Source organism: Python bivittatus, unplaced genomic scaffold (assembly GCF_059951505.1).
Source record: "Python bivittatus isolate LINGU-HERP-01145 unplaced genomic scaffold, Pbiv_v1 ctg000020_np1212, whole genome shotgun sequence".
In the NCBI taxonomy this organism is placed as follows: Eukaryota; Metazoa; Chordata; class Lepidosauria; order Squamata; family Pythonidae; genus Python; species Python bivittatus.
The window spans coordinates 18,090,653-18,114,272 of NW_028277030.1; the positions used below are offsets into that span (position 1 = coordinate 18,090,653).

At 39.8% G+C, this 23,620-nt stretch overlaps 2 protein-coding genes across 2 annotated transcripts in view; one reads left to right on the forward strand and one right to left on the reverse strand.

The window, feature by feature from the left end:
* The window catches only part of LOC103059952 (fibrinogen-like protein 1), a 24,746-nt gene continuing 1,126 nt past the window's right edge, over positions 1-23,620 (forward strand). Inside the window, exons 1-7 of the mRNA XM_007421205.3 lie at positions 1-68; positions 9,966-10,052; positions 10,574-10,778; positions 15,187-15,346; positions 17,399-17,496; positions 20,045-20,133; positions 21,285-21,475. Coding sequence (XP_007421267.1) covers positions 45-68; positions 9,966-10,052; positions 10,574-10,778; positions 15,187-15,346; positions 17,399-17,496; positions 20,045-20,133; positions 21,285-21,475 — 854 coding nt within the window. The 5' untranslated portion in view covers positions 1-44. The remainder of the gene's footprint in view (positions 69-9,965; positions 10,053-10,573; positions 10,779-15,186; positions 15,347-17,398; positions 17,497-20,044; positions 20,134-21,284; positions 21,476-23,620) is intronic.
* The window catches only part of THSD1 (thrombospondin type 1 domain containing 1), a 15,395-nt gene continuing 13,968 nt past the window's right edge, over positions 22,194-23,620 (reverse strand). Inside the window, exon 6 of the transcript XR_015795139.1 lies at positions 22,194-23,292. The gene's annotated coding sequence lies outside the window, so the exon portion shown is untranslated. The remainder of the gene's footprint in view (positions 23,293-23,620) is intronic.

The following is a 23,620-nucleotide window of genomic DNA, read 5'->3' on the forward strand; positions in this document are numbered from 1 at the left end:
AGAAGAGGCAAAACTCATGCATATTCAGCCACTCAAGCACTTGAATGCATCAAACCACAACAAACAGGGTAAGCTTATTTTCTTTCATTTACGTCTTTCTACTACATTTGTAAAAGTTCATTTTTTTTTGTTTTCTCTTTAATTATAAAAAAGCTCTGAGATAGATTTATTGCACTTATTTTTCCAGCCTGTGAATATTTGCCAATTTGTTTATACAATTTGAGGGGATGAGCTCGAAATAATCTGATATTTAATCACTTTTTAAAAATAAGTGTATTGGTCTTGTCATCACAATAAATAGCATTTTCCTTTGGCTATTGCAATTCTGAAGGTTCTGCTGTATATTCTTCAATGGACCCAGATATAGGACTTTATGGTTTTCTACTCTCTCCTATATGAAAGTGGGGGGTGGGGGGGTGACACAATTTACAATATGTGTGCTTTGTTCTTACCATCTTTGGGATTTCTCTCCTTGTAATCCTTTCCTACTTTCCATTTTTTTCAGCCAGAATTCCTTCAAGGCTGTGTTTGCAAAACTTACCTACCTAAGATAACTAAGGATTCCTTAACTCAGTTTTGTAGATTCACACAATGTCCTGAACTAATCACATGGTTTGTACCTGCTAGACTAAAAACTGGCTGGTGCCATGCAGAGACAGCCAAACAAGGAATGTTACTGTTACTTTCTCTTTCATAGTATTATAAGCTATCTTGCCAAGAAATTATGTCCTGGTTTGTTGTTCAAACCAGGAAATCCTTATATTTCCAAGTTGGGAGGAAAGCTGAAGAAAACTATTTGTGTAAACAATGTTAGTTCTTAGATTTTTTTAAAAAAATGCCTTTGAGTGTTGTTAGGACTAAGAAGATAAATCTGAGGTTAGTCTTCTCCACTAGATGACTAGTAGAGACTGCCTCAGTTGCTTTATATCTGTATCCCCACATCACACATAAACATATAACCTGATGAAAGAGGAACCTAAGGGGCAGGGAGAGTTCAACTTTCCCCATCTTCTCAATGGTGGCTCTCTCGCCATTTTTTAAGACTTGCAGTTGCACAGCTACTGCCAAAGATTCCAGCCCAAATGGGTACCAGCTAGCAAACCAAAGTAGTCCTTTGTCTACTAGATCATTTGCTGCTGGATTACTAGAAAGTAACTTTTCCATGATTTGCACCAACCATGGCTGAGTATGTTTTGCAAGCACCTTCGAGCGATGTGACATAACTCTTACAAAGAAGCCTGTTAAAAATTGTGCTTTGCAAATTCCAGCATGCTGGAAGTGATAACCCACTTGAAAACTCTGCAGGAGATTTCTCCTTTCAGCTGCCCGTAATGAACTTCCAATAGCTCTGGAAGAGAGGACAGGAAAGGGATAGGTGTCAGGCCTAGCCCAAAGAACTCCTGGAGACCATGCAGGTTCAATCAGCAAGGTTTATTTGCCAGCACCTGTTTACAGAAATCTTCTCAGACTGACCACTAGCTATTCCAGGCACAGCTATTCACTATCTTCTGGAATGTTTAGGGATGTGCCAGCTTTCTCCGCTTATCTCCAGAGCATTGCTCTGGAGACGAGAGCACCGCTTTCACCCCCCCTCCTCCATTCCAGTCCATCACAATAGGGCATGTAATATTGTAAACCCTAATTGTTTGAAATTTATACTCTAGATTTCTACCTCTTATTCTCCTCGGTTTGTACATTGTATACTATGTGTCCATTCAACAGGATAAGGTGTCTTCATGCATAGAAAAGTTGTACCTGTTGAGTTTTCCCCTCACATTTATTGTTAATAGAACAGAGAAATACCACTGAGAGCTGCAGTATTCCGCACATCCCTTTAATTGCATCATAAACATGCCCTAGTAAACATTTTTAAATGCCACGTCCTCATGATGCTGCTTTTCTCTCATCCCCAGCCAATAGCTGTTGTAACAAAGTAATCTTTGGCTATTCCAGTTCTAAAGTGGTTTTTCTCTCTTCTCCTAACACAGTTTTGGATGGTCTAGCATGCTCTATCAGTGATGTGGTTGATGTCGTGGTCAGGGGATCTTCCCACCTCCTACTGGCTACTTTAGGCTGCTCTTGGTCACTGCCCTCATTTTGACTTGGGCTGCAGGAAAGGCCCACATACATGAGTTCTGTGGAGGCATCTGCCAGCATGCACAATTAAAGAAAAAACAAAGCCTATGTAAAAGATGGTTTCTGTAGAAAAACCCTAGGTGGCATGTTGAGGAGAAAAAAGAGGCCGTACTTTGCATTACGAGACTTGGTCTTAACTGTTGTTTCACTGAAGGGCCCTGTCTTGTTGTCCCACGATACACACTGTGGACTGGAACGTGCATTAGGACACTACTAAGTGGTTTTACTGTTCTGTTCAGTACAAGATTATCTCTGAAGCAGCTGACACCCATGGCCTAGGAACAGCCTGTAAGCATGCTACAATCTGAGAGAGTTGCCTGAAAGGTCAGATGTTTCTTTGTGTCCAGGCTGTTCAGTCCTGTTCTCCCCTCTATCTGCTTATTGAATGTGGAACCAACATTTAGGAAGAGCTTGAGAGTGTGAACAGGAAAGACACAAGAATTCATCTCCACCACAAACTCACTAAATTAACTCATAGCATGATCCGATACATGCTTGCTACACTGAGGAGGGTTTCCTCTGATAAATGTATAACAATTGCCTAAATACTGCTTTGGGCAATCCTGTATTTACAACCTGGGAGATAATGCCGGTGAGTTGTTTTACAGATTCGTTTGCTAAGTCATGCAGAAACATCCAGTATCTACTTTTATTATTCATTTATTTGAAACAGATGCTGGTCAGTGCCATAACACTTCTATCCATCTAAATATTTCTGTCCTCAATAACAAGCCAAGTTGCTCAATTGGGGTGGGGTTTGGTATGCTTGTTGAGTCAGTTGCATCCAGTTTGTGTCCAAGCTGAGAGTTGCTGAAGTTCTGCTTGCCATGCAGCTGCTAAGACACAGGAATACTATTGGTCAAGTTGTTGGCAGGACGGAAGAAATAAGGAAAATAAAAAAGACAAAGAGATAGAGAAAAGTTATTGTATAATTTATTTTCACATAATACTTGAATAAACAGCCAAATTTTCAACTACATTCAATTCTACAGTATTAATGGCTGATAATCTAGGCCACATTCTAAAAAATAGAGGATAGGAATTCCCTAATTTGCTTTCCTCTGGAATAGCATGTGTTTACAGTAGTAGACTCTGTTACTACAGGTAGTCCTCACTTAACGACCATTTGAAGTTATGACGGTGCTAAAAAGTGACTTATGACCGTTGCAGCACCCCCACAGTCACGTGATTGCGATCTGGGCACTTGGCAACCAGCTCGCACTTACGACGTTTTCAGCGTCCCAAGCTCATGTGATCGCCATTTGCGACTTTCCCAGCTGGCTTCTGGCAAGCAAAATCAATGGGGAACTGCCTGATGCACTTAACAACCACAGTGATTTGCTTAACAACCGCTGCAAAAAAAGTTGTAAAATCAGGTTTGGTCATGTGATGATTTGTTTAATGACCACATCACTTAGTGACCTACATTCTGGTCCCAATTGTAGTAGTTAAGCTAGGACTAGTAACATGATGGCTTCTATTTATTTTATAGCAAGTAGCTGATCCCCCAAAAAGCAGGCTCAAGCCTGGTTGGTGCTGAATGGGAGACCACTAAGAAATTCTAGGACTGTAGATTAAATTTGGAAAATCAAAAAAACACCCTGGAAGACAGTGGCAAATCACTTCTGTATTGCTGTCAAAAAAACTGCATGTGTATTTCCATATAATGACCTGGTCTGGAGCTCAGAATAAGAGTTTTTATCTTATTTTGTATGCCTGCTCTGGATACTATGGGAGCTGAAGTCCAACACATCTGGAGGGTATGAAATTAATTACTGGAATAAAAGTAATTTGAACAAAACAAGTTGAACAACTAAGACATCAGAAAAAACAAATGACAGTATCTTCTCAACAGAATGAGAATCAAGGTCTGCTAGATCAGCATTGCTAATGGTTGGGGATGATAGGTGTTGCAGTTCATCAACATCTGGCAGCCACATTTTTCCTCTCCCAGCTATATACATACAGCTCAGTGGAGGGGGACTGGCCTTTAGGATTTTACTGAAATACTGAGAAATCACATATTAAAGGTGTGCAGTGCCTTGGATTTGATTCCAAAAATATGCTGTGTATAGGAGCATGTATGCAACATCTGCCTGCAGCTTTTTAAAGCAGCAGCACTTTTCCTAAGATCATACAGCTACCTGCTGCTGCTGCTGCTGCTGCTGCTGCTGCTGCATGATCCTGAGAAAAGACATAGCTCCAAAGCACTTTTTTGGGATTGAAGCATTGCCTAGCTCTAATGAAAAGTATCACTTAAGTCCAATGCTCAGCTTCTTTCTGGTGGGAATAGTGTTATGCTGTGGGGAGGGGGGCAGGAGAGGGTGTCAAAACTAATAAAATGGTGGATGCTTCATCCCGATCCAAGTCCTGCCCTTTTTGTATGTGCATCAACATCACAAGTATGTACAAAGGGGTGGAGCTTGGATTGTGACTCCACATCTGACATGTTGCTACTTTTGATACTCCCGCCCTACTTCACACCCACAGACACCGTTGATGTGGTTAAGGTGCTGGAGCACATGTGGTTAAGTCAGGATACTCTAAATCTACCCTTCGACCATCAATAGACACATAGAAATAAACCATATTTACACACGATTCAAAAAAGACAACAAAAAAGCTAAGAAGGAAGTAAAAAGACCAGAACACATCCTCTCCAGCAGCCAACACCCAGATAAATAGGGATTAACATCAGGCAAGCAATCAAGCAGAAAACTATACCCCCTAATCAAAGAACTACCAAGGAGAAAACCACACACCTACCAAAACTGGCAGGGGAAGCTACTGAATGTAAACAGGGAGCAAACCCCACACTCACTCGTATTGATGATGTTACCTAGTTGGGTAATGAAAGGTCTGCAAGCAAACAACCAAGTTGAGAGAGCAGCAAGGACTCTACATTTTTATATTTGGGGTTAATTTGCTTAGTTTCACTTTACAGTATTATCTGAAAGCGGCCATCTACCTCTTTTTCTTTTTCTTTTATAAACCCATGCTATGTGTTGCCTTTAATGTATTCTTCTTCTTCTAGGCCTGTTTTCATGTAGAATCTACAGAGAGAGAGAGAAAAAGAGAAAGGAGATTGGCTGGTTCACACATCCAGCTAACTAGGTATCACATGTACAACCCCCACTGACTGCACTCACACAACATACTAAGCTAAAAATATACATATCACATTTTAAACAGCGTGATATGTGAACATGGCCAGTATGTTCACTTTGCACTCAGAACTACTGAGAGCAGTGAAGCAGCTGCTTCTGAGAACTTCGTTGTTTATGAAATAGGCTGATGAGAATATTATTTGTTAAAGTTTCATTTTTTTGAAAAAGGAGCAAACTTATGTAATCCACATTGTTGCCAGAAGAATAGGTGCATGGTTTGAATGTTACTCAGAGTTTCACAGTAAACTAATATTAATGGGTCTTTATTGTAAAATGGCAGGGAAGTGATTTACTCTGAATTTTGCCTGTTCCTGGAAAAGGGAGTAAATTTGGCAGGCACATTTTGAAGGGCTTTCAGAATCTCAAAATGGCTATCTTGGGAAAAAACAAAATGTTCTTAGTGTGTTTTGATTACAGTGTTTTTGGTCTCATCACAGAGCACATAAGTCTACTCTGGTCACACTTTTTTCTGTACACTTACATTCTGTGCATTTTTTGTAAGGGTGAATATGAACGCAAAGTGTGTTTGCTTTCAAATATGCCATACAAGATCATTATCAAGAGAACTGTAAATGGCTGCAATTATATGCCATTACACAGCTGCAAATGTGGGTTTGAATAATATCTGAAATAGTCTCGGTCAAAATGTATAAAGCATTGGCAGAAATCTAGATTCACCTCACAGACAGGAAGGCTGCGATCTTTTAACCACTTATCAGTGGGAATTACTTATGAACAGACCTAGATAAGTTTGTGCTATAAGCTGTCACATGAATGGATTCAATCATGCAGGTGCCAATATAATACTTGAACTAGGGAAGCAGTGAGCATTATCAATCAATCAAATCCTTATTATGGTCACAGACCAGCATAAGCAGTGACCGTTATGAAGGAGGTTCAGGGGAGCCTACAGAATTCTCTGGGTGCTTTCTCATTGGCTGTATTCACACATCGTGCTAAACCATAATGTGGTTTGTGGAGTTTCTGGTTTTTGTAATGCGTGGACATCAGCTATTGTATTTTGGTTTGTAAACCAAATTTATGGAAGTGTGTAAATCTATAGCAGAACTCACAAGGCCCTCCATACCTTATTTTCACAGCCTCTGGCGTGACTGCCATAGTTCAGTTGCCTGTCATTATAAGCAGGAGCATATTAAACCTGTAATGTTGTTTTTAATAGGTTTAGCACGATTTTTTAAAAATAAAACTCAGTCCCTAAAACAGGGCAGGGGAGAAGTAAATCCCTATCCATACGCATGATGCAGTCCCAGCCATTTTGTATCACTGCCTTTCCACTACAGTCCTGTCCATTCAACTACCTGTCACGGGTTCTTTTTTAAACTGTACCCAATTTGACTGGCACAGACTCAAAAGAGCCACCAAAAGCACTGGACCCTAGACACTTGGATTTTTATATCTCCCTATAAGGGTTGGGGAGATGTTTTATTTTGAAAAGAACTATCCAAGATACAAAAGTGAAATATGAAACTTACAAGACTATATGTGTTTTCTATTGCCTCTATCCTATATTCTATTCTATTATTTCTAAATTACTATACTAATTACTATAACAATAATAATTACCATTACTATTCATTTACTATGACATTATTTCCTCTATACTATTCTCTATTGTATAACTATTCTATAACAATGCTTTCTTCTTAGAAACACTGTTCCGTCTTAATTCCTCTCTCTCGAATTTCTGCTTTTTTCTTCTCTGTTACTGGCCAGCATGTAGAGTACTTACAACTTTCCACATTGTGCCTTTGTACTTGCACTTTCCCTTGCTCTTCCTCTGTACTGTACTTTTTTCCCTCAGGACCATACAGTTTCTGTGAAAGAAAAAATGCTTTATCTTTATGCTTCTATTCGGCTGCTTGTTCACTGCTGCTGCCGCAGAGCTTCCAAAACATGTGGGTCTCCTCCCATCTTCTCCCCCCCACCTGTTTCAAGGTTGCAGCTTTTGTAAGCAACTCTATTGTGCTGACGCTGGGGAGAAGGCTCAGATAGGAGGGGAGGGAGGCAACACAGGTGCCTGCAGTTTTGCTAAGCGGCCTGCTCTTTTACACCACCGTGGACACTGAAAGATTGAACACTCAAGGTTTATGATTTAGATCAGGAGTCTCAAACTACAAGCCTATGGGCTGCAGGCAGCCTCCCAAGCTATTTTCTTTGGCCCACAGTATCTGATAGGTGTAGAGGACACTGCCCAGTTAGGCCTGGGCCCTGAGCACCATGTAGGTTGTACAGGTTAGGCTACAAGAAATGCTTCAGGATTTAAGAAAGAGAACAGTTTCTGCCCAACTAGGAGAGAGAAGAAAAACAGGATTTGGGCAGCTCCCAGTAGGATGGGTTTTCCAGATTATATCATCCTAGATATTATCTTGAAAAAACATTACCATCAACTGGTTAATGAAAAATGCTCCCAGCTAAGTGGCCAGGATTAAATGTCTGTTTTATATCTCTGTTTCTCAAGCAGCTTTGTTTTGCAGTTAAGTTTAATACATGAATGTTTAACGGCATTCCATGGTGCTTATTTTCATTTTTGACTCACTATAGACTTATATAAAAATATCTATATAAAATAAAAATATCTTCTAATCAACGGGTCCTCATGCAACACTCATGACACTCATGAGGTCCCTGCTTTAGTGTGACGGTGAACCTATCTTTTCTGAAAAATGTTTCCTTGAAATTATTATTTGCCACTGGACCTCTCTTCAATTCTAGAACCAATCTGAGAAATTAAAAATGACTAGACAGTGCATATTTGCAAGGTAGAATTGATGGTGAGAAGAATGAAGCCCCCTTTATGGAAAATATCCCTTCGTTCCCCTAACCCTAACCTTTTATAACATTTATTTTGCTCTTATGTCTCAATTTCTGCAAAATACAGTATATTTTCTTATTTTGGACAAGAGAACATCTGTAACAGAAGCAAATTATTTCTGTCTCCTCCCATTATTGAAATCATTAAATTAATTGACCATGTTTGTGACTCATACTAACCAGCCTTCCCCGAGGATGTCCACTGATGAGAATTTAGGGAGTTCAAAGTCCACACATCTGGAGGGTACCCAGCAGAGACAAGCCATTTTGTCATTAGGATTATTGTGCAAATTGAAACCTGGAACAGGTTATGGTTAAAAAGTGCTATTGAGTCTATCCATGCCTTGTTGTTAATTTGTATACAGTTAACCATGACAATTACTCAGGATGCAGGAATGTCTGTAAAATTTTGTTGTCCTGTTCTGGCTTTTGGGTTATCAGGGCTTTGTTTTGAAAATGAACAAGGTAATCAGTATCCCCCTTTTCACACAGTGGTGGTTTTCCTCCCTAATGGTATTGTGGTTGCTGCCCCTAACAAAACTAAATAAATAAAACAGGAAGCCCCAGCCAAAACAAAGTTTGTAGGGAGGCTAATAAACGATGACCAGTCTTGGTTTTCTGTGTTGTATTGGGCATGTTCAGTGGTATTTTAAGCATGATTAACTCAGCCTGTTTTACCAATAGAAGAGGATATGTGTAGCTCAGGGTTGAACTGTGCAATCCTTGGGGTTCTCTGAGCTTGGTTGTTTTCTTGCAAACGTTTCGTTACCCGGCTAGGTAACGTCTTCAGTGCTAGAATGGAAAGCCTGTTTTGCATGTTGTACAAATGCAGTTTCTAATTACTGATAGGAAGTTGAGCAATCACATAGCAAGTTGGCACCAAGATGGGTGTAGCCAGCACAGACTTTGTTCACAAGTAGGTATCAGATGATCAACATCTCAAAGGCTTCATACACCCTCCCAAAACCATATTGTGGTTTAGACTTAGAGCACTGTGCAAACCGAAGTATTTGGAGATCAGCTAAGCAACCATTATGACAACATACCATAGTGAAAGCCCCATTGCTGCTATAGCAAATAAAAAAGGAAGTTGCTTTTCTCCCAGCGTTCCTTTGGCTGCGATGCTTTTATATTTCAGCCATTCTGGATTAACATCCAGCAGCAATACTACCTGCCTATAAATCTGAAGACTGTTGTGGCTGAAGGTGATTTGAGCAGACAAATAAACAGCAAGAGGTAGAGGAGAACCTGAGGCCGTGTTGCACACCAAATGAACTACAAATTAGTCTGTCTCCTTTTAGAGAATCTCCAGTCAGAATCTGGCATCCAAATTTGCAAAGGATAATTTATGACAGCAAGTTTGTTTCTGTTTTAATAGAAACTAGTACAAACTACCCAAGAAATTTGAATTACAGGTATACTGAAGAATTCCAGTGTACACACACACACACACACACACAAAGGCTTTCTGCATCTCTGCTGCCACCCAGTGGGAAGTGCATAGGAAATGCAAAATGATATGGCAAAGCACTCCATCAAAACCAAAACTAACAATGCATCTCTCTTTTCTAATACTGCAAATAAATACAAAATAAAATATGTAAAAATAAAAAAAAAGTAAAGCTGTGCCTAAAACACAGATTTTAATTAGTTATCATCTAAAGAAACAAGAGGAAGAGAAGGCGTGGGGATAGCCCTCTCCCCACCCCACCTTCCTCATCCACTGAGAGCTACCTTGAAGTCTCAGCGTCAAAACAGGAAAGGGTTAGAAAATAAGTTATTGTCAGCATGTAATGCAAGATATCCATGTCCTCCCCTTTCACCTCCCAGCTCTGTCAAGTGACTATCCCAATGATTCGGCTGCTGCTGCTTCTGCTGTTCCTTGGACCATTTTGTTCACCTGCACCACGACTCTCGGTATGTAGAAGTTGGATGTGTGTGATGAGTTTTCTGCTAACACAAAGAAAAGAATCCTGAATGGCTGTAAAACTGCTGAATGTTTGGAAATTTTCTCAGCTCAAGGAGAGTTAGCTTGCTGGCTTGGTCAACACCGCAGCCATTGCTGAGGATCATAATAGCCTAAACATTGAAATTCAAAATTTAAAAATATAATAAACACACCTGTTGAATAATGAGCAACCTTTACTGTGGTATATAGGACTTCAGCATGCTCTCTTTCAAGCATGCTGCCTTTAATCTGGAATGGTCCTACATAATATGGGGGCATATGTGAGTGCATGAACACGCACACACGTACTACGGCCTAAACCTATTAGCATCCTACAGCTGAGTAATCATGACTACTGCAGACTGAATGAATGAACCATCATGAAGGCTGAGGATCATGTTAGGAGCCTTATTTTGCTGCTGATATCTTACTCTAAATACTCTAAAGACAGATGTGTTCTTCAGGTGAATATTTTTCCCCTTCCTTTCAGAAAAAAGATGAGTGCCTCTTAGAAAACAGCAAACTACAGAAGAAGTTGAAAATGCTTCAAGATTTATTCCAGTTATGTGAATTGCAGTTGAAAGACCTGCTGGGGAACAACTATCACAGAAGAAAAAGTAAAGTTTTCTCTGCCAGAGTACACCTGGATATATTTTCGCCCACGACTAGTGGAAGTCTCTTAGTCTATGATCAAGGTAGACTCTCTAGGGGATGAATTTGTCTTTCTTGAAAATTACCTTGTTATGATAGCCTTCTGTAGACTCCTGGTTTTCAGGAATATTGGATAATAACCTGAGTTATTTCCAAACATCTTAAGGGCCACATTTTCTGGGGAAGTGGGGATTTGTAGTCCAAAATGGCTTGAGAGTTGGGGATAGCTATATTTTATTTATTTATTTATTTTATTTATATTTCAAATTTAGTCACTGCCCATCTCACTCAAAGAGCTACTGGGCAGTTTACAGTAAAAACAAGAATAAATACTAATTAAAATACAATAAAACAGTGTTGTTAAATAAATAATGTATTCCAAGGAATAGATGGCATATGAAAAGTTATTAGTCTATGGGAGCCTCTTCAGGGTGCTAAACACCCCCAAAGTTGGTTACCCCTCCTCACACCCCACATGAGTTGGCAGAGCCAGGTCTTCACCCCTTTTCGGAAGACCAGGAGAGTAGGGGCCCACCTCAGCTCTGAGGGGAGAGTGTTCGATAAGGTGGGGGCAATGGCAGAGAAGGCTTTCTTCCTGGACTCCATCAGTCAACATTCTGTCATGGATGGGATCCATAACATAGCTTCTCTGCCTTACTGGGTGGGACGGGTCAATATAATAGAATGAGACGGTCCCTCAGATAACCTGGTCCCATGCCATGTAGGGCTTTAAAGGTAATGACCAATACCTTGAATTGGACCTGGAAGCAAACTGGCACCCAATGTAGCTCCCACAGTAAAGGTGTTACATGTGCCATCCTTAGGGCACCCAAAATTGCCCACGTGGTCACATTCTGAACCAGCTGTATATACTAACCTTAGTTGGTTTAGATAATTTCTTTTATATTTTTAAACAGGTAAAGTCCTTTAAAGATTTTATCCAATGAAGAGTTAGTAGTTACTGCCAGTTTTTAATTAATTTTTTTTATCATAGAGCAGCATTTATTCTTCCAAAAGTCAAACATCTAGTGATTATTCTTCAAAAGTGACTAGCACCAGATATGAATCTACTAATGCTCTGGAAGAAAATGTTAATTTATCCTGGCATTTATCATAGCTATCAACAAATTTCCTACAGTCCTGCAGGAAAACCTTTCCCTGGAAAAATCCTGATCCTCAAATAATCTGGATGGAATAGGAATTAAGACATTGGTTTTTATTTTTTAAAATTGCTATGTGTCCTCTCGAGGGCTTCTTCGGGCATGGTCCTTTGAAGCCTGCTATATGTATTTATCTTCCTTCTGTTTATAAAAACACTTCTTTTGCAGCCAGTTAAGGAAAAAAGCAACCTAATAATAGTAAGAGAGAGCAAATTCTTAGTCTTTTGCTTTTCATCTGCACTGTAGGGCTGGCTATTCCCTTTGCACTCAGAAACTCAGGAGTTTATTAATGAGCAATGGCTAGGAGCAGGGCAGAGGAGAGAGATTATTGAGTGAGCCTTGTTATCTTTTTAAAGTTCTGGTGCATGCAGCCTGAGATGCAGTTTATAAGTATGCTTTTCCTTATGAACTTTTGTTTATATACTGTAAGGCCAATGGTTACAGAGGGGGGAGGGGGAATGTAAACGGACGTTCATCTTTAAATGTATGCAATTGGTACTGTCTGATTCTGCTTGTTGCTTAATTCTTTTTAAACAAGATACACTTTTACCATTCTTTTATCTGAAAATGAGCCTAGCTGAACTCAGTTGGACTTTTCATCTATACAGTATAGGTACATATAGGATTGCACTGGAAAGATGGCAGTTTGGCTGAAGTTTCTATAGAGAAAAAAATAAAAGTACTCCCATAGGTGGTTTTGTATTGGTCGGAAAAAAAGAAGAAAAAAGAAAATAAGAAGGGTGTTGAAGAGACAGCTGTCATAAGGCCATGACCATTGTTCTAGGGCACAGAATATGAAATTATGGTTTAAGTTACAAGAAGACAGATTCCAATAGAACATTAGAAGACCCTTCATAACAGGAGGTATAGTTCAGCTGTGAAACCAATAGCCCACAGAAGTGCTGAGAGACTCTTCCCTGGAGATGTTTAAGCAGAAGCTGTGGAGGACACTTTAATGTGGATTCCTCAGTGGCATAAATGCCCTTCCAGTTTTATGATTCTGTGCTTTGTGGGAAGGAGTGTGCAGACCAGATTTTTGCTCTTCATCATTGAGAACTGTATGCACATGGGAAAGAATGTCTGTTGTACATTTGTAGATTTAGAGAAAGTGTGATAGTGAATAAGCTTGAATTATGGAATGTGTTGCATGAATGCGGAGTTAAAGGTTAGTGGCTGAATTGATAAAAGATATACATAACGGAAATAAATGTGAAAAGATATGGAATATGGGATGCTTAGCAAATTATTCAACACTGAGCAGAATAAAATAAGGATATTTGGTTGTTTAACTGTATTTATGGATAAATATATAAAGAATGCTTGTAATGACAATAGAGGTACATTGGTCAGGGACGTGAATATGCCTATACCTCTGTATGCAGACAAAGCTGTGTTGATCACTGGGAACCCAAATGATTCGCAGCAAATATTAGAAAAATTGTATGATGCAGATGAGGAGTGTGGCTTTGGAAATTAATGTATCAAAGACAGGTGTGTTTTACAAGGAAAATGGAATAAATGATTGAAAAACTAGAGTAAGTAGTTTAATTTGTGTACCTTGATAGAACATTTACTAAAGATGGGGAAATGGAGACATTTTAAGCTGTATAAATCCTGATAGAAAGATAGTGAGTAGTACTATGTAGTCTGTTGCAAGAAAAGAAACAAAAATAGCTGATATAGGAGTATGCTTCTGCCGATTTTGTTATATGGAAGTGAGATTTGGGTATGTCTTGAGAAACATAAAAGTAAGTTGAATGCACTGGGAATGGGTTGCTTAAGAAGTGAATGTGGTAAAACAAAGATAAGAGCAAGAGTGGTCGATGAATGAATGTGGATCAAAAATGAATGTGACCAGTCTGAAAGAAGTATGTTGAGGTGATTTTGTCTGATAGAGAGAATGAACGAGGATCTAATAACAGAAGGAATGCAGTATATGAAAGCAAAGCGAAGAGATTGAGATGAAGACCAAGGAAATCGCCTGTTGGGTCAAATGGATGAAATCCTCAGAGAGAGGTAGGAAGTTTAATAGGCAATGTACGAAGCTGGGTATGGATGTGGCAGAAGCAAGAATGGTTTGTAAGAATGGAGAAGTATGGTGAGTGGTTTAAATGTAAAGTACATTTAGCTACAGTTCCTTCTTTTCCCTTTCCTTGCTTTGCTAAACTTTGCTTACCTGGAAAGGAAATAGCACGAAGAGAGGCAGCTTCTTCAAATTATGTCTTTGGTAACTTGAGAATTTGGGAGAAAGATTACACAACTGTTGCACTTGCTTGCTTTGGAAGGTCCTTTTTTAGAGAGAGGCTCTATCCACTTTAACATTGGCTCTATCAAGTACAAAAAAATATGTCATTTGAAATCTTTCCCAAAATTGGGCTGAAAAAATTCTGTATCTCTGGTATAAATATTATGAATAAATTTAAATAACTGTGATGATGGTTTGTTTGACTAGACCTCTACAAAGGTTGCACTAAGAAGGTGTGTTGTGTTATTGAAATTACCACCTCTTGCCATCTGATTCTGAAATATTGGCAGGTATGTTTTATCTGTATCTATACCAGACCTAAGGTTGATATTTGATCAAATGGGACATACAAAACAAATTAGTGTTAATTTGTCTTCCACAGGACCTAATTATACATTTGTAGCTTTTAATAAGGTGTAATCCATCTTTTTGAGACCCTGAGCTGCACTTCTAATTTGTTTCAATTTTATTTGCCTAGGAGAGCAATGGGTGGAGCACATTGGAAGGTTCAAAGGCTGGATGCATTCCATCTCAACTTTTGCTCGCCCACTGCACTCTTTCTTGGGCTCCCAAACCAGGAAAAGCCACATAACTGAAAATCAGTGGTTTTGTTCCAGATGCTCTGAAAACCAGGGATGAGCTAGACAGAGTCTCCATATGTCTCCTGAGCTGTGAGTTGCCCAGCCAGGAGGGTGTAATGGTAAAGTGTGGCATCAGGGAGACCCAGATTCAAGTCCACCCTCAACCATGGAATCTCAGTGGGTGACTTAGAGCCAGTCACTCTGTCCCAGCCTAGTTCAGAGGGTTGTTGTTAGGAAAATGGGAGGAGGGAGTGATTACCTAGCTCTGCAACAAAAGATGGGATATCAATCAAATAAATAAAAAGGTCCATGCTTTAGATCTATAGTAATGGCCTATGAATTTGGGGGGGGGGGTGCAGGAATGCAAAAGAGATGATATACTTTCCTGTACTGTGTAGGACTGCTGGATGTAGTTCCATCATTTGGAGCTATTGTTTGTTTTGCTTTGTTTTGATGCTTTGTTTAGATTGCGCAATGTTGTTTAACAGAGGAAGAAGAGAAAGTGGGTACTATAGAATTAAACCAAGAGAGGACAGAGAACCTTTTCTTGTGTACTGTGATATGTCAGACGGAGGAGGGTGGACTGTAATCCAACGGCGGAGCAACGGCAAAGAAAATTTCTACCGGTAAGTTTCTGAGTATAGTTAATAGCTCATGTGGAACAACTCTAGGTATTGCCCAAAATTAAGAAATATATCCACAGAGACAAAGATGTGAATAAAATTTGCAGACACTATTTGCTACGAATCATAAAGATATACATTTAGAAAAAAATATTTCAAAACGAAATGCAGTAATACATATCTCCCAGCTAGTTCAGAATTAAGTCTTGAGCTCCATTTTCCTGCAGGGTTATGGGATTCAAAAGCCAAGTTGTTTTGCTTTATAGTTCCGCACAGGTTTATCTAAAGACCAAGCCAAGCTGATATTTTCTTTTGCGAAATCGCAGTTCTGCAGGATTTGTAGACAATTCTTCCCATGGCAAGAATTCTTGTTTTAGCTCCTGGCTCCGAGTTTCAGTGTTGTGTTGCTAGTGCCTCTCTGTATATAATGGTTGCAATGTATCTCCCCGCCCCCCCCGCCCCCCCTCCTATTTGAGCTGCCATAGGAGCATACAACTATGGTTGAGGTTTTTGGGCTGTGTATCTGGTTGCAAAAATGGCATTCTGTGCTCACACAATATACAAGAAGGCTTTAAATGCAGAAGGCAGCTTTGCAATCAGAAAGCTTTGTCCTCAGAAAAACTGCTCAGATTTTTTTAACAAGGCACAAACAAATGTGAACATTGTAAACTAGGAATATGGGAAGTGGAGGTATAGAAATGGATTTTATATGAAGGCAGATATTAATCATTTTTGTTGTTCCTGAATCTGCGGTAGTTCAGGAGGCAGGGCAATGGACAGCATTTTTGGTGGGCTTATTTTTCAGCTGTGGACTCATGGTGTACCCTCCATGTTCTCAGCATTTAACGATCAAGGAAATGACGATTAAGATTAGATTCAAACTGTTTTGTGGGGGACTGGAAAATAGAAAGGGTGGTGATGTGGAAGTGTCCTCAGTCTTAGGACTTCTTCTTAGAATTCTTTTGTCTTTAAACAGGACTAAGACTGGATAGCCCTTCAAAATACAAAATAGGTCACAAGCCTACCTTTATTTTTTTGTTGTGAAAAGGAAATGCATGACTTACGAAACAGATGTCATTTGTTTAGCAGGGACAACAGATAATCATTCTGTTTCCTTGCTGCCTCTTTGCAATATTTTGCAATGGCACAAACTATGGTTACAAATACCTATCCCAAGATTTCAGAAAAAATTACATACCATAAGTGCATGTTATTAGTGCAACATGATTATGTGATTAACAATTGTGTCGGTTACTCTTAGGACACATCTACACCACTCTCATTTCCATTCTCCAGTCTCTCAAAAGCAGTTTGAAGCCAACCTGCAGTCATCTTAGTTTCTCCCAGTCTTCAAGCATGAAGCATTGCTTTGAGGAGAGCTGATAAGCTGCCATTCCTCTGTTATATGGAAAAGATCCCATGAAAAAGATGCAGAGTGATGTAAAAGGTAGGAAAGCAGCCCACTGCATAATTTCTATAGGGCTGTAACAATGCAAACACTGTCCATTTTTACTATGATGTCAAATACATTGGTGCTGGATCGAAAATAATCTGACTTGGCTACCGAACACAGCCAACAATGGGAAGTCAGGCAGGTCCAGATCTTGCTACTCTGAGCTGATGCAAAGCTCTTTTACAACAGTTCCCACAGTAAATATGAAAGGAAAGGGGAAGGTGAAGCAGAGGAGAATATTAATTGAGAATATGGATATTTCTCGAGCTTTTATGTCTGTCTTCCTCTTTTTTGTAACACAAGAGATGGAAAAATATAATAATCCACTTGTATTTATCAAACAAAAAATTAGCACAACCAAGTTGGAGGCCTGTAGGCAATTGGCTGGGAATCAGAGGGTATGGCCTGAAGACATATGATACCTGCCATTTTTACAGCAAGTCATGGGTAATATTCCTTAGAAATCTCATTCAACTGTCTTGAATTCTATGATGAAAGAGAGATGTGATATCAATGTAACAGTCGTAAAAATATTACAATCTCATATTCCATAGCCCTAAATGGTGTACTGTGGCTAATATGTGTATACCTCTTTGTTACAGAGAATGGCTTGATTACAAAGAAGGATTTGGACAATTTCAGGGCAAGGATGACGAATATTGGCTTGGTAATGATAAGATTTATGATCTGCTTTTCAATGGTAAGGATAGCTACCAACTAATTTAAACCCAAATAAATTAATTTCCTGTATTAGCCTATTAGTGAATGCAGGGCTTTAGATCTTCTTCCTTTCTCTTATGATAAATTCCGGAAGAGTCTATTAAGGATAAACTATATATAGTGGTGGAAATGTGTTTGGCCTCATAGTTTCTTCTTGCCTCCCCACAAAATGGCAAGGAGCATAGTGCTGGCAAACATCAAGGAAAGGCAATGTAAGAATCTAGGTGTATTTAACTGTGGAGGTGTTGGAAGGAGGAATACAGTGTATTACCAAGGCTTGACCTGGTATCGGATGTACATGGGGACAGAGATGGTGTGTTTATTACATGACCCAAAAGCCTTATTTGACATCCAGTGCAGACTCCCATGTGTCAGATTGCCCATACTTGTTTTTTGTAACTCCGGATAATCTTATTTAGGATTAAAGTGGCCAGAACAGGTCTAGTTCCATTATTAAAGAAGATTATCAATATCTCCTTAGGGGTGCAATGTAGTCTCCCCTCCCTAAGATAGGCAGTTATGAGATCTCTTCTGAAAAAAAGCCCTTTCTTGACCTAGGAGATCTCTACAGTTATTGACAGTCCCCAATATTTTAATTCTGGGAAAAGTAACCAACAGACATGAAAATGGGGCCAAATCCAACAAAATGATGCTTCACAGTGAAGCATAAACTCCTGCATCTCAGTAGGAAAAGTCAAATGCATAAATACAGGACTGGGTTGTCTTTGACTTGGTAATAGTATGTGTGAAAAGGATCCCAAGTCCTAGTGAACACCCAGATGAATCTGAGCAAGCACTGGGACGCGGCAGTGAAAAAGGCCAATGAAATCTTGGATTGCATTAACACATGAAAGCTACCAGGATGACAGTGGATCTAGAAACCAAGGAATAGTTAAATGTTTCGTTTGCAAAAAAGGGCATGTTTAATTTGCAAAAAAGAAGATTGTGGAGGGATACGATAGCTATCTACAAATATTTAAAATAATGTTATACGCAAGGTAGGATGGGCATCTTCTCTGTTGAACCAAGGGCAGACCAAGACCAATAAGTTGCAATGAAAGGAGATTTAGGTGGAGTATTAGAAGAATTTCCTGATGGTGACAACACCTTGAGCATCTAACAGTTCATTTAGAACAGCTGTGGGCTGTCACTTGCCCTTCGCTGGAGGTTTTTACCTGGCACCTAGATGGCCACTTGTTGGGATTGATTAAATGCCTGCACTGAGCAGCAGCTGGGACTAGGTTATCTTTAAGATTCCTTCCAACTCATATAGTCTAGGATTATCAAGCTGTAGTCTTGTAATTCCACCCACATCTGAATACGTAATACTGTTTATCTGGACCCATTTCCATTGGGTTTGCTTGAAAGCTTTTTTCATGTCAAGCTTGATTCCTAGGGACATCATGGAACATGCATGTGGTTTTCTTAGCAACAAAATGCAAACAGCTTGCCATTGCCTTCTTCCAGGATGTTTTTTCAACCTGCCAGTCTGGGATGTCCTGGCAGCCTGTCATCCAAGTATAACCAAGTTGGACCTTGCTTGTTTTTTGTGATTAGCCAAGGTCAGATATATGCTACTACCAATTGTTTCCTGGACCCAATGTGAAGGTGCTGATATTGATTTTTGATCCTCTAAATAGTTTAAAGCCTAATTATCTTAGGGATTACCAGTTCTCCTATGAAGATACTCAGGAGCAGCCCTTTTGAAGTTGCTCCACTCTCAGAGGGATGTTCTTCTGGCGTGTGGGGAAGGGCCTTCTCCTGCATGACTCCCAGGCTACTTCTTCAGGAGTTGCATCTAGTCTCCAATCTCTCTGCACTTACAAAATATGTAAAAATGTATCCATTTTGCCAAGGTTTTCATTACTAAATGATTTCAGTATTAATTTTAGTATTAATTGTAATTTCTATTTTTAACTTTCATATGAACTTTGTTTTCTAAATTTTGTTCAGTGTCTGTGTATTCATCAGAGTAGAAAGGCAGAACAGAAATTGAATTAACATTTATGATAGTATAGTTATGCAGAACCATTGAAGAGAGTGGCTAACCCTTCTCCTTGGGCTGCTTTTTGGTTCATGATGTAATGTGGCTTTTCTTTCTGTGTGTAACATGGTTACAAAAATATTGGAACAACAATTGCCTTGCTGGCCACACAGGAGGACAGAATTGTAACCCCAACAGGATTTTACCACCAAAACATGGCAGCAAAGCACTGATTGTTATTTGTACAATTTTCCGTCAAATTCAAGAAGAAAAAGATAGAACAAAGCCTTTAGGCATGCTTTGCACACCTTAAATGTTTAAGACAGCTCCCCATCATCAACTCGCTGAAAACAATTAGCCAGAACTGTTTGCATGACATCTTAACATCATCCTTGCCCTGTAGTTCCAGCCCACCAAAAATAATGTTTACAAAATGTAGTTCCCCAAGTGAAGGAAGATTTCTTACTCTTGCAATAATTGCAATGAATGGCCTGCTATGCCCCTTATCAGGCAGATGCTGTTGTTGTTTTTTTTAATATTTTAGGAGGAATCTCACTAAAAATTGATCTAATGGACTGGCATGGGGAGAGACGATACGCAATTTATGATGATTTCCAGATCAGGAATGAGACAGTGAGTAGTCTGACCTATGAGAATGAAATAATTGGTCCTAATGACCTGTCATATGAGAAGCTTATAGAGAATATGGTGACAGTATCTCATCAGTATTCCAGTGAGCTAATATAGTAAATAAAATATATGACCAAAGACCTATATTTAGGTCCTCCTAAACAAAAGAACCAAAGCAATCACCACTTAATTTGAGCTGAAAGTCAGAAAGAAAATTTCTTATTGGTAAATCAAAGAGCTTCTAGAATAATGTGTCCAGAAAAATGTAACAAACAATGATTTTAAAGAACCAGCTGGGACTACAAGAAGGGAGGGGAAATACAGTGTACTAATGAATTGTCATAATTTGAAAACTCTGATGGGACTGGAACATTTTTCTCACCTCTTTGGGATTGGGATTTCTGTAGTTTGAAACACTGGAGTCTGTCTAAACCAGTGTTGTCCAAACTTGGCCACTTTAAGATGAGTGGACTTCAACTCCCAGAATTCCCCAGCCAGCCTGGGGAATTCTGGGAGTTGAAGTCCACTCATCTTAAAGTGGCCAAGTTTGGACAACACTGGTTTAAACTGAAACTAGGACCCTGGGCAAAAGTGGTTGTGCTATTGCCTAATGATCTGATATCCAAATTCTACACCCATTATCTCAGCAAATCAGAAGAAAGCAGGGAGATTATGGCCTTTACATCTGATTCTGCCTCACCAGAGAGGTGGCTCCCCTTCCCCACAATTACCACTTGCCATCCCTTCCTCCATTCAAATGGAGAAATGCCAAGTAAGAGGTTGGCATCCAGAAAACTGTGTTTCTGAATGCTGAGAGGGTCAAAAGAGCATCAGTGGACCTTGGGAGAGGTGGTAGAAAGCTAGGCGGGGAATTTCTGACTGCTGCCTTCATCTGTGGGCCAGAGATTTCCCCCAATTGCTCATAAGGGGAAAGTGTTTAATCAGTACCATTGTTCGGCATTATGGAATGCTCCAATTTCTGACTAATCAGTGAAAAGCTTGAACAGGGGACTAATCAAGACTGAGAAAAGCTGGCTCCCATGTGATTAGGCTCTGAGGTTTTGTGATATTCTGTGGTGGCACCGGTCTGTGACATATGACTCTTCCTTAATCTTGAAACTTAGTAACAAGAGGTTTCTGTGGCTTTTCTTCAGAACAATTACAGGATATGGTTTGGCATTTTTTCTGGGACTGCTGGGAATGCTTTGTCTGGGGGGAGCAACTTTGAGAGCCAGTGGTCTGCATCACTCAATGGCATGCCCTTCTCTGCTCCTGACAGGGACCATGACAGGTTCCTGGCAGGCAACTGTGCTGAAGAGAACAAATGCGGCTGGTGGTTTAACAGGTGAGTTAATTGGCAACACCCCTTCTGAAGCCACATAAAGAGTAGGCAATCGAGACAGATCTCCCTCCTGGATGTCTGAATCTGGGGAGACTGTGCGGGATTTTGTGTGCCACACTCAGATATACCTATTGCCAATCTAGAGAAAGACGAATGTGGTACAGAGATAGGCAGGGAAGTCCAGGCTTCATACTTCTCCACAGCTAGGAAGCTCACTGGGTGACCTGAGGTCAGGCACTCTTAGCCTAATTCATCCTTCAGGACTGGGGAGAGGATGAAAAGAGAGCCACCTGAAAATTCCTGGAGGGAAGGTGGACTATAAAAAGAGAGATTCACACAAATCAGTTTGTTGCACGCACCGGTGTTACCCCCATGTTTGCAGGAAGGGAGCATGAGAACCACCACCCCTTTCCATTGCTGATACGCTCAAATGCAAGCAGGTTTAGAAAAAAAGATTATCATCATTAACACAGTTATACGTGGCAAAAAGTGAACAAGGAGAATTGTAATGTGTGTGCAGTCAGAACAAAAATATTGCTTCTCTTCATGGGCAGAATTATGTAGTGATTTTATACAGTGGTGCTTAAAAATTTGTGAACCCTTTTGAATTATCAATATTTCTGCATAAATATGACCTAAAACATGATCAGTTCTCCACACAGGTCCTAAAACTAGATAAAGAGAACCCAATTAAACAAATGAGTCAAAAACATTATCCTTGTTCATTGATTTATTGAGGAAAAGAATCCAAAGCTACATATTTGTGTGTGGCAAAAGTATGTGAACCTTTGTTTTCAGTAACTGGAGTGCCCCTCCTTTGGGCAACTAAACAGTTCCAATAACTGTTGATCAGTCCTGCACATCGGCTTGGGAGGAATTTTAACCCATTCCTCCTTATAGAAGAGCTTCAACTCAAGGATGTTGTTCAACTTCCTCGCATGAACTGCCCACTTCAGGTCCTTCCACAACATTTCTATAGGATTAAGGTCAGGACTTTCACTTGGCCATTCCAAAACATTAACTTTCTTCTGCTTTAACCATTCTTTGGTCATACAACTTGCGTATTTTGGGTTGTTGCCTTGCTGCATGAGCCACTTTCTCTTGAACTTCAGTTCATGGAAAGACACCCTGACACTTTCCTGTAGAATTTGCTGGTACAACTCAGAAGATGTAGTTCCATCAATGATGGTAAGCCATCCTGGTCCAGAGGCAGCAAAGCAGGTCCAAACCATGATATTGCCACCACATTTTACAGATGGGATAAGGTTCTTATGCTAGAATGCAGTGTTTGCCTTTTGCCAAACGTAACGCTTTTCATTCAAGCCAAAAAGTTCTATTTTGGTCTCATCTGTCCACAGAAAATTCTTCCAATAGCTTTCTGGCTTATCTATGTGGTTTTTTGCAAACTGTAGATGGGCAGCAATGTTCTTTTTGGAGAGTAGTGACTTTCTCCTTGTGACCCTGTCACGCACACCATTGTTGTCCAGTTCTCCTGACGGTGGTCTCATGAACACTGACATTCGCCAATGCAAGAGAGGCCTTTAATTCCTTAGATGTTACCCTGGGGTTCTTGGAGACCTCCTGAAGTATTACACACCTTGCTCTTGGTGTTATCTTGATTGGTCAACCACTCCTGGGGAGGGTAACAGTGGTGTTGAATTGCTTCTATTTCTACACAATCTGCCTGGCAGTCGACTGGTGGAGTCCAAACTCTTTGGAAATAGTTTTGTAACCTTTTCCAGCCTGGTGAGCATCAATAACTGTCTTTTGGAAGTCCTCAGAAACCTCTTTTGTTTGAGCCATGACACACTTCCACATGCCTGTATTGTGAAGATCAGACTATCAGTCAGTGCTCAGAATTCTGTTCTTCCACACAATGTTTTTGACTCATTTGTTTAATTGGGTTCTCTTTATCTAGTTTTAGGACTTGTGTGGAGAACAAATCACATTTTCAGTCATATTTATGCATAAATATTGAAAATTCAAAAAGGTTCATAAACCTTTAAGCACCACTGTATACTGTATGTTCCTTTCCCAATCTTGCAGTCCCTAATCCATCCTTTCTTCCCATCTATCTTCCCATCCTTTCTTCCCATCTATCTTCCATTTAAAACAAAAGGGTTACCATTTATTGAAGGGCCCCAAATG